Here is an 11919-nt window from a genome sequence, read left to right on the forward strand (position 1 = left end):
AAAGGCAAATGAAAAACGTATGCTTATACGCGCTCCTTTTATAGAAAAAATCGTTAACAGTCCATTCTGTTAACTCCTATGTTATCGAGCACAGCTGGTGTAACTGGTGTCATACTATCGATTTCTTTCCTTTGTGTATCGATGTTAAGCATCGCTACAATCGATGTGGCTCACATCGCTAGCGTTGGTTTTTGTTGCATACAAAAGACGGATGGGTCCCGTAAAGTATACAAGAATACGAAAAATTAAGCCATTAATTCGATGAATTTTAACAATTCAAGCGGTTATTCTGTTATACGTTGTGATAGTTTCAAATTTTCACCGATCACGAACGATGGGAGCCCAGTGAAACTTAAGCTGGATGCATTTCCATTTCCATGTCCGCGGCAGCCGCAGCAACAACAAAAGCGAAACGAAAGAAAAGTGAAATTTGAGCAAAAGGAATAGCGCATGCTAGTCAAACAACAAAGAAATGGAAAATTTGAAAATCAGTGAAAAGTTATTCGAGGATGTGATATATTATGTGCTCGGCAGCTTGGATGATGAGGTAAACATTGAGATTCCGTGACGGGCTCGACCTAGGGCTGTACGTGCCCGCTGCTGTATTATTGGCATTGTGTGAAGTGCATGTGTGCGCGCGTGTGATGTCCATATGTGTGTGTGTGTGTGTGTGTGTGTGTTGGTGTGTTTGCTGGTGCTGTTGCAGCTGTACAGGCCATAGGGTGAAATTAACTAAATGCAACTAACAAATATGCATTTAACGCATTCGTTTAGCAACAAACAGTGTGCATTAACTCTAAATTAATTTATCAATTACATGTGTGCAAATTTGCCAGTGCTGGCAACACAGGGCGTTTCAGGTTTAACATGTACAAATTCGCGCCATAAAATGTTGCCGGCAAATTTCTAGGTGTTTGCACGTGTGTGTGTGTGTGCGTGTGTGTCTGTGTGTTTACATAGAGATGAGCCATATGATAGTACCTGTGACTAGCAGAACGAATTTTATGATTAGAAATGCTTGATTTTGAATTGATTTCAATTTATGTAAATATTTAAAGCATTTAATTGAGCTGCCAATTATTGCTAGATTAACAATTTATTTTAAATTATGAAATTGGCAAAATAAATGTAGACGAAGTAACAGTTCAAGTTGTCATTGGTACAGCACTGTTAAATATTGCTCATCTCTAGCGCAGGCATATGCGAGTGTGTGCAAATCATATGGAGAAAGCTCAACTGATTATTTGTTTTTTCCTATGACCCTTACAGAGCGAGAGATTGCTTAAGAATGGCGGCGCGCAGTCGAAGCTTTACCTTTCGGACCAAATCACGCATTTAATATGTGCCAGCAACTACTCCGAAGAGGAGCTCTCCATGAATCTGGACCTCTACAATGTGATACCTGTGAGCGAGCAATGGATCTCGCACAGCGCCAAACTGGGTCGCATGGCCTCCACGCGTGCCTTCGACCCAAGCCAGCCGCGTTTCTTGCGCGGCATACGTGTCGCCATCACCAATGTGGTGGCCAGCGATCGCCGGCGCCTCTATGCGATGCTCACCTTCCATGGTGCCGTCGTTACACACACGCATGGAGCCACCAATACGCATCTGGTATGCGGCGCTGCCACCGGCAACATTTACAATAAAGCGCTGGCGCTGCCCAAAAATGCCATGAACATTGTCACGCCCGACTGGGTCACTGATTGCCTCAAATTCAAGAGCTGTCTACCCTGTGAGCCCTATCATCCCAGATTACTAAAGCCCATCGAGAAGCAGCGCACCCAAAAGCAGCAACAGCAGCAGCAACAACAACAACAACAACAGCAGCAGCAGCAACAACAAAATCTGCAGCAGCAACAGCAGCAACATCAACAACAGCAGCAGCAATTGCAACAGCAATTGGCACAACAGCATCAACAACAACAACAACAACAGCAGCAGCAGCAACAACATTTAGTACAACAATTGCCACAACAGCAACAACAACAACCAGCTGCTACACAGCTGTCTGACATACTAGGCTTTGGGGACGATAGCGCTGCCCAGAGTATCGCTAGCATTAAATCCCAACTGCAGGCATCGGCAGAGCGTGCTGCAGCTGAGCAGCAGCAGCTGCAGCAGCAACAGCTGCCACAGCCCGCGCAACAGCAAGTCGTCTTTGTGCGTCCACGCAACATGCAGCAGCAACAACAATTGCAGCAGCAGGGTGCACCACAGGCGCCACCACCACCGCCGCCACCCACGCCGCAGCAGCAACAGCAACAAATCATAATACAGCAGCAAAAAATCATACCAGCTAATCTGCAGCAGCAGCAGCAACAACAACAGATCAAAAACATTTTGCAGCAGCAGCGACAAATAAAGAACACACAACAGCAACAACAGCAGCAACTGCAACTTTTGCAGCAACAGGAGCAACAGCAGCAGCAACAACAACAACAGCAACAACAACAACAGCAGCAACAACAACAACAGCAATTATTACTCCAGCAGCAGCAGCAGCAGCAACAACAACAGCAACAACAATCGCGTCTGCCTACAACACCCACCATGCCACAACCACCCATGCCCAGTGGACGACAAACGCCGCGCACGCCTCAGCCGGCAACAACACCACAGCCCGTGCAATCACCGCAGCAGCAAGTGGGACAACAGCAACAAGTGCCGCAACAACAACAACCGTCCGTGTCAGTCTCGCCACAAATGCTGCATCAGCACATAATGAACAAGCAGCAAATGTTGCAGCAGCAGCAAATGCAACTGCATCAGCACATACAAAATGGCCAGAGCCTGACACCACAACAACAGGCGTTGCAGCGCCAGATACAGCAACAGCAGCAACTGTTGCAGCAGCAAATGCAGATGCAGCAAATGCAACAACAACAGCAACAACCGCAGCAGCAATCACCACGCATGGTGCAAAATCGTTCGCCAGTCATGCCACCCGGTACGCCTTCACCCTCGCTGCAGCAGCAGCAACACTTGGTTGCGAGCAGTAGCAACATGTTGCCGCCTCAGTCACCACGACAACTGCAATCGCCAGCGCCACAAATGACCCCGCCTCCGCCGCCTTCGCCACAGAGCGCACAGCAGCACTTGCGTCAACAGCAGCAACAATTGCAACAGAGTCGCCAGCAGCAACAGCAGCAGCACATGATGGGCTCCCCGCAACAACAGCCGCCCACGGCCATGATGTCGCCACAACAGCAACCATTCCAACAACCAGTGCATCAGCAACAACGCATGCAGCTGCAGCAGCAACAACAACAGCTCGCACAACAGCAGCAGCAGCAAAGTCCTCAGCACATTTCAGCGCCGCAATCACCTCAGATTTCACAAACGCCACCCATGGCTAGCAAACAACAGCAGCAGCAACCAGCTCAGCATCCGCAGCAGCAGCAGCAACAGCAATCCTTTGTGCAGCCCATCGATCCCACGGATCCCGTGCAAGTTGCTCAAGTGCTCAGTCGTTCTACACTGAGCAGCAATCAGGATTCACTGATTATGCGCCAGCAGCAGTTAAAGCAACAACAGCTGCAGCAACAGCAGCAACAACAACAACAACAACAGCAGCAACAACAACAACAGCAGCAACAACAACAGCAGCAGCAGCAACAACAAATACCACAACAACATACGCCCTCGCCAAGACAGTCACCTTTGCATCAACAGCAAACAACACCACAACAACCAGAGAGGGTATGTACTAAAATCTATGCAAAATATACAAATCTTAAGCAGCACGAATGCGAAATACCCTGTACTCTGTTGCAACGCTTACAAAGCTGTGTAGCAAACTCGTATTCGGGGTAAAGAGTGTTTAATACAATTAGAAAGTAAGGAAATTTGTTGCATTACCAAATGTTAGTTTTTCAAACCTTGCGAAATATTCATATGTCTGCCTGATGTCTGTTATGTTAAACAAAATGCTAATCTATCTCTTTTTTCTGCCTTAGCCCTTACAGCAGCTGCAGCCACAACAGCAGCAACAGCCGCCACAAATGGCACAGCAACTTGGACCTGGACAGCAGCAGCAACAGGTCATAACCCAGCGACACGTGATCAACACTTCAACGGCCCAGGGACAGCAACTAATACAGAGTCATATGATGAGCATACAGCAGCAACAGCAAAAGCAGCAGCAAATGTTGCAGCTGCAACAGCAACAGCAAATGATACCTCAGCAGCAGCAGCCACAACAGCAGCAACTGCCACAGCAACAGCAACAACAGCTACCACCTCAACAACAACAGCAGCAGCAGCAGCAACAACAACAACAACAACAGCAACAAGTACAGTTCACGCAGCAACAAAACATTGCATTGGGCACAGGCGGTCAGGTTCGCATCATACAGCAGACCATACAACCACCGCAACAACAGCAACAGCTGCTGGGACAACAGTTTGCGCCGCAGCAACAACAAGCACCACAACAACAACAACAACAACAGCAGCAGCAACAACAAGTATTGCCACAGCAGCCGCAGCAACATGTATGTATATTAATTCATAAATATAAATACAAATATTTCATAAATTTACCCTCTATTTACTTTTAGCCAATGCAACAACAACAACAACAACCACCACCACCAGCCATGCAGACCAAAAAATTCTACATCAGTCAGCAGCAATTCAGTCAGCTCAGCGCGCAGCAGCAGCAGCAAATATTAGCGCAGAATCAGCAAAACCAAAATGTGTTCATTGTGAATTCCACAAATCTGTCACAGCAACAACAGCAGCAGCAGCAACAACTTGTGCAGCAGCGACAACTATTGCAACAGCAGCAGCAACAGTTGCCACCGAATCAGATGATGTTGCCGCAGCAGCAATCGCCGCAGCAGCAGCAGGCACCGTCACAAATGCAACAGCAGCTAATAACACAGCAGCAACAACAGCAACGACTGCAAATGCAACAACAACAACCACAACAACAGCAACAACAAATTGTGATAAATCAGCAAGTCATCAGCGATCCGCAGCGTTTGCAATACTTGCAGCAGCAACAGCAATTACTGCAGCAAAAACAGCAACAACAACAGCAGCAGCAACAACAACAACAGCAACAACAACAAATCATTGGGCCGCCACAACAGCAGCAGCAGCAAATTCTTATACAACAGCAACAGCCAGTGGCACAACAGCAACAACAACCGCCGCCACAGCAAATCATGCAACAGGTGCTCATAAAGCAACAACATTTGCCACAACGCACGCCACCGCCGCAATCGCCACAGCAGCAACAGCAACAGTTGATGCTGCAGCAGCAATCGCCACAGCATCACGCACAGATGCAGCAGCAGCAGGCGCACTGGTCCCCGCAGAGTCCTGTGACAAATCAGTTGCCACCCACAACGCCTGGCACTCCCACCACAAGCATGGGCATGCAATCACCGTTGCCTGGCACGCCCACAACTCCGCAACAGCAACAGCAGGCGCCACAGCAATTTGCGCCGCGCGGACTGCGTCCGCAAACACCTTGGCCCGCACAACAGCAGCCACCACCGTCACAGCAACAACAACAACAACCGCAGCAGCAGCAGCAACAACAACAACAGCTTGTGCTGCCGCCTCCGCAGCAGCAGCGCCAACTAATACATCTGGATGAGAAGACGCATGCGCATTTCATGTCGCTAGATGCACACAAACGTGCCGAATACATTACGAAACTGAATCAGAACAAGCCACGCGTCATGCTGCGCCAGCAGGTGGCCTATCAGCCACGCCCCGGTGCGCCCGGTAGCGTGGTGGCCACACGTGCACCGGGCCCAGTGCCAGTGCCTGGACCAGGCACTTCGCACATTATTGTGCAAAGCCAAATGCCGGGCGGACTTACGCAGCAAGAGCAAATGCTCTGGCTGCAGCAGCAGGGCACACGTCAAGTAGTAGTGCGTGCGGGCGGTGCGCCTGGACTCAGTCCCATAACGCAGCAACAACAACAACAACAGCCTGGCGGAGCACCTCAACAGCTACCTCAGCAGCAACAGCAGCAGCAACAACAATTTAATCCGAATGATCCCAGTCAGCAAATGTTACTGCAACGGCAACAGCTGCGCGTGCAACAAATACCCATGCAACAGGCGCCGGCGCCGCAGCTGGGCAAGCAGACCGTGCAGCTCATTACCGGTCCCAATGGCCAGCTAATCGAACAGCAAACCATTGTTCAGCAGCAGGCGCAGCAACAGCAGCAGCAGCCGACAACACCAGGCACACCCACCACACCTGGAACTGGCGTAGTTGTTGGTGGCGCCGCAGGTGGCAATATTATGACGCAAACTCTGGTCATGCCCGCAGCAGGTAAGTCAGCTGTCAGCATATTTCTTGTCGGAATTAGTTTAGCCATGCAGCTTCTCCTTTTTCTGCAGCGCCCGATGGTCAACAGCAGCAACAGACGCCGCAGCAGATGAATTTGAAAACGAAAACCGCTTTGGCCAACATGCTGAGCAATCGCCTGGGCAACAATGGAGCGCAGGTGCCGCCGCAACAGCAGCAACTACTTTCCATGAGCGATGTCCAGCAGCAACAGCAGCAGCAGCAACAACAGCAGCAAATTGTGCAACAGGTTGTAGTTAGCGGTGCCACACACCAGCAGCAGCAACAGTTGCTGCTGCAACAACAGCAGCAGCAGCAGCAACAACAACAGTTGGTTGCAGCGCAGCAACAGCAATTGGCAACGGGACAACAGCAACATGTGGAGACACCATCTGCTGCTGGCGCACTGCGCATGATGGGTCAGCAGCATAATGCTGCTGTGGGCGTGCCTGGTCCGCCACGGACACAGCAGGAGCTAGTTCTGTTGCAACAGCAGCAACAACAACAACAGCAGCAGCAGCAGCAATTGCTACAGCAGCATCCCCAGCAAATGCGACGTGTCGTCGGCGTGCCGCAGCAACAGTTACCACAACAGCATTTGGTGCAACAACAAATTGTGGTCGCACCGCAGGCGAACATACAGCAACAACAGCTGCCAGTGGGCGTTCCAGTGCAAGTAGCAGGCGGCCCGCCTCATGTCTACATGCAAGTGCGTCCCGGCCAGCCGCCCATACCGATGCCGCCGCGACCCCAGTTCTATGGCCACAATCCAAACTTGAAGCTGCCGGCTGATCTCTTCCTAGTCGGCTGCACCTTTTACATCGTTGAATACGACGAGACGGACAGCGATGAGCTGCCCATTTGGCTGGACACCATACGCCAATTTGGCGGCGATATCGAGCGTGTCTATTGCGCCCGTGTGACGCACGTCATCTGCCGCACCCAGCGGCACGGCATGGTGATGCAGGCACTGCGCGATGCCAAGCGCTGCGTGACCGCCTACTGGCTAAGCGACATCTGTTTGAAGCGACAGCTAATGCCACCGTGGCAGCCGCTGCATTTGCCCTTCCCCAGCCAGTTTGGTTATCGCAAGCCGCTGGAGCGCTACATTATCACATCGGAGGGCTTTGAGGGCGAGGAAGTTGTGCGGCTGCAGCAAATGGCCGAGGAATGTGGAGCCATTTACACCTCGTACCTGTCCAAGGTGAACACGCTAGTTGTCTGCAAACAACTGGAGGGCAATAAATCCAATGCGGCCAAAGAGTGGAACATACCAATGGTCAATGCCCTGTGGCTCAGCGATGTGTGCATCGGAAATCTGAGCGGGCTCACCCAGTACGAGAATCCCAAATATCAGCAGTACAATCTGGTGGCGCCATTCCGCATCGAATGCAATCTGGTGCAGCATTTGCTGGGTAAGCTATTCATTTATTATCCATGTCACCCAATTGATTTTTAAACCTTCTGTTTAGCCGCCTGGAAAGCGCCCATTAATCTCACCCAGGAGGCACACGAGCGTGTCAAGCGTCATCTTTCCGATCCGTATGCGAATGAGCAGAAGATTAAGCGGCAGAAACTGTGCGTCTATCAGGAGCAGCTGCCCGAGCAAATCGTTTGCATTGAATATCCGCAGACTACAAAACCGCCCAAGGTCATCTTCTCGCAGGTCGCCGATGCGGAGGCGCTCAAAAAGGCTGTCGAGTGAGTCGATGACAATTGATTTAAATGGCATAAATATAATTAACACATTTTAATTTCAATTTTCTACAGACTTCTTGGCGGCATTGTGGTAGACAGTCCCATAGATGCAACACATTTGGTCATGACGCGTGAGAGTCGCACCTGCAAACTGATTCAGGCCTGCTGCCATGTGGACTATGTGCTCAAGTCCAGCTGGTTGGTGGACAGCGCCAAGGCCGGCAAGTTTGTGCCGCCGGATGAGTATCGCATCCGGCACATACCCGTCGATGAGAATCTGCAGTTCGATTTGGATGCTGTGCTGTGTGCGCCGACACGTTCTACACTATTTGCGGGCAGATACTTCTATGTAACGCCCGATGTATTTCCGGCACGCGATGAAATCATACGCATGATCGAATCTTCGGGCGGCAAAGTGGAGGCGAAACGACGCAGCGGTGCCGCCGTTGCCGAGGCGCATGTCCAGGCGCCCGACTCTTATATCATTGTTACCTGCCCAACGGATATGCACTTGTGCGCGGATCTGACGCGACATGGCAATCCCAAGTGCCATATTGTCTCTACGGAGTTTGTGATGAGCTCCATATTGCGGCAACAGCTGGAAATTGAGCCTAATTTGATACCCTATTTGTACAACAATAACATTTCCAACAGCAGCAGCAGTAACAACAAATCCTAGCGACAAGCTGTTCTCTACTTCTTGTTGCTTAAAGCTTGAGGCACATTCAGGAAATTTTATAAACTTTGTTATGTATCTATGTACGTATGTATATTAAGAATCCCATCCCATTTTCATCGAGCCTGTGAGCTGTGAATGCAAATCTAGTCCACATTGAAACTGATGAAAATTGGGTAACTAATCGGTTATATATATATATATCACAATCCCATATAGAGCTAGCTGGCTGGTGTTATCAAAACGATTGATAAAGCCCTTACTACAGCTATTTTTACACGCATCAACAAATGATTTGCAGATAAACTGCAGATCGAGTCATTCAAGCGATCTATCACATCTATATATAGTAGATAGTTACAATTAATTATAAGCAAAAAGTACATTTTTATAAATATATATATATATATTTTTATAAACTCATTAACTAGATGTAAGTATATATATATATTTATAATTCAATAGAGTATACGAAACGTTTCACAGAAATTTTAATCGGCTGGCTATTAGAATTTTAAGCACATTTCTATTTGGATATAGTCCATTGTCCAAATCCCCCAAATATTAGTTAGGTATACTCAACAAATAAAGCTTATGTTATGTATGTGAATACCAGGTGGTTTTCATGGAATCCCTCCGGGCTAAAACGCTTTTTTAATTGTTCAGACTTGGCACATTTTTCACCCATTTTCATCGATTGAACAAGTGAAACGTATTAAATTTAACATGCGGACTTGAAGTCGAACGGTCGATTTTGCTTCTCTTCAAAAATAAATTTATGAGTTTACCACCCATTTTTCACCTATGTGAATTGTTAAAACTATTTATGTATTTGGATTCTTTCATTTAAATAGGTTTATTTTTAATTATTATCAAATTTCCATCCATGTCTGATTTGAGGAAACTGAATAGACATTCATGTCCTGATCTTTGATCGGTTGTTGAGTTCTCAAAGTTTCTCTAAATACAAGCTTATAGAATTTATCACCCACTTTCCAAATGTATGGATGGATTATGCGCGAAAGTGTGCGAATTACACTCAAATTGCATTTGGAATGCTCTTTATTATAAATCTATTTATTGTTGTACATGGATGCAATGGCCGGATCTTCTGTTTCGTATATGATCAGGACGTCGCGAAATTTGTCGAGCAGCTGCAGCAGCTGGGAACGACGCAAATTCTCAAAGTACATAATCTCCTCCAGATGATGCTCGCTCTTAAAGTAACCCATTTGATAGAGCTTGACCAGCAGCGATAGATCGTCGACGTTGAGGGAGGCTGGTATACGGCGAATGGCGGCGCGATCCGCATCGTTGAAGACCTGCAGCAGCTCCTTGAGCTTCTGCTCGTCCTCCATGGAGTCGAGGCTATCGCAATTGTCCGTGCTCAGTGACGCTGTCATGCTGAAGTTGGACTTGTGGCTCGACGATGGCTGCACAGCAATGTTGTCCGACGCCAGGGAATAGTGATCCTCGGGCACGCTGCGTCGATGTGCGTTCACGGGCATGGGCAGCGGTTGACTGGACATGCTTAGCATGGAGCCGCCATGCAACGGATCATCATCCCGCTCGCGATTCGGCTCGTCCTCGGTGTGATTGCTGTCCTGTTCCTCCTCGGTGACGTTGCTGCCAGCCTGGGCACAGGACGCCGAGTCACCGAATTCATCGTCGGCATCGCTGGGCATAAACTGAACATAGGTGTGCAGCTGCATTAGCAAATGATGCTGCAGCATCCAGAGCACCATCTGGGCGAGTATGCCCTGGCGCGCCGGCTGCTGCAACGGCGTCGTCAGATGTCCAATGGACGTCGGCAGCGAGAAGTCCGAAATGACCTCAAACAGAGACATGCCCGCGAAGCGTGTCGAGAACTTCTCCACCAGATGCGACCTGGTATGCAGCGGTGCATCCGGTGCTATCACATACACATTCGTCTCACAGAGCGGATAAATAATGGTCGCCTTGGCCCAGTAGACCAAATGCGAGACCAGCTTGTACACATGCTCAATGCTCAGATCCGCATTGGAGGCCATGCTCTGCAGGCTGATCAGCGGATTATAAGCGTCCACCAGCTGCCAGAGCATGCGCGCCCCAGTCGGCGGCACACAGTCCAGCAGCTCCGCAAAGTCCACCAGCAGCAGCATGCCATGATAGGGCTTCAGCGCGCGCAGACAACGATCTATGGTCTCCGGATCCACCATGCTGCCCTTCTTGTGCAGCTGATGCGCCTTGGCCGGCAGGCAGAAGGTCAACGTTAGATTCTGATTCAGTGTGGTGCTCAGCAGTCCCGTGGTGCACAGATCATTGCAAATGGATTTAAGTGCCTGCGCCAAGCTGCAGCGTTCCGCGATCAGCTCCAGCGTGCGCTCCAGCGGCTGCTGTTGCTGTTCGTCGTGTGTTCGGGCCATAAGGGCCGTCTGCTCGGTTAGGTAGCCGCTGCGCTGCTCCTCGAATTTGAGCGCCAGTCCCAGCCGCTTGCTCAGCTCATGGTAGCACTTGACAATCGAGTAGCTGGCCTGGGCGTGCAGGGCAAACACAATGTTGATCAGCATTTGTTGTTTCTTCGCCACAGCCGCAGTGGCGGCAACGCCGGCAGCCGAAGATAAATTGCTGCCCACGCTTGCCGGAGTACTGGCAACGGTCGTGGGCACCACACTGATCAGCGTGGGGTGGCTAACGAACCGAACATCGTTCAGTTTAAGCTCAAATTTTTGATTGCACAACTGCGGCTTGACGGCAAACAACGCGGAGAGCACATCGTCCGCAAAGCCCTGCAGCTGGCCGGGGCCCTGGCTCTGGGTCTGCGTTTGGTGTGTGGCCGTTTGCAGCAGATCATCTGTGTGGGCGAAGGCAAAGGGATTGCGCTTCTTGTTGACCAGCTCCTCGCGCGGCTCTTCTAGTTTGAGCGTTTGGCCGAGCGTCTGGTAGGGATAGCGATACAGCAGGCGATCACCCTTGCTGTCGAAGTAGACAAGTATGACGGCCAATGGGTTTACCTCCATGGCATCATTATTTATTTATTTTCTATTAGGCCAAAAGATTATCAGCTGATGGTCGAAATTGTCTAAATAACAGGGTGGCAGCGCCAAATATTTCGATTACAGTAAGAAATCGTTGCTTTCATGGTTATAATTTGAGCCTTTACAACACTAAGCTTCATTTATTACGTATATGGACTCGTTGCGCTGTTAACAAAATAGCAGTCTCATTTGAGTAATTCGGTGGGTTAACATTGT

At 49.5% G+C, this 11919-nt stretch overlaps 2 protein-coding genes across 2 annotated transcripts; one reads left to right on the forward strand and one right to left on the reverse strand.

Annotated features, from left to right (window-relative positions):
* The first annotated feature begins 165 nt into the window (after positions 1 to 165).
* Ptip (PAX transcription activation domain interacting protein) lies at positions 166 to 9296 on the forward strand. Its single transcript, XM_070208115.1, has 7 exons — positions 166 to 547; positions 1270 to 3699; positions 3957 to 4493; positions 4560 to 6297; positions 6366 to 7727; positions 7785 to 8013; positions 8083 to 9296. Exons 1-7 carry the CDS (start codon positions 473 to 475, stop codon positions 8687 to 8689), a joined length of 6978 nt encoding a protein of 2325 aa, XP_070064216.1. The 5' UTR covers positions 166 to 472; the 3' UTR covers positions 8690 to 9296.
* A 221-nt stretch (positions 9297 to 9517) lies between these two features.
* On the reverse strand, positions 9518 to 11836 carry Nprl3 (GATOR complex protein Nprl3). The gene has a single exon (XM_002048483.4). It carries the CDS (start codon positions 11683 to 11685, stop codon positions 9760 to 9762), a length of 1926 nt encoding a protein of 641 aa, XP_002048519.1. The 5' UTR covers positions 11686 to 11836; the 3' UTR covers positions 9518 to 9759.
* Positions 11837 to 11919: the final 83 nt, after the last annotated feature.

Source organism: Drosophila virilis, chromosome 3, assembly GCF_030788295.1.
Source record: "Drosophila virilis strain 15010-1051.87 chromosome 3, Dvir_AGI_RSII-ME, whole genome shotgun sequence".
Taxonomy (NCBI): domain Eukaryota; kingdom Metazoa; phylum Arthropoda; class Insecta; order Diptera; family Drosophilidae; genus Drosophila; species Drosophila virilis.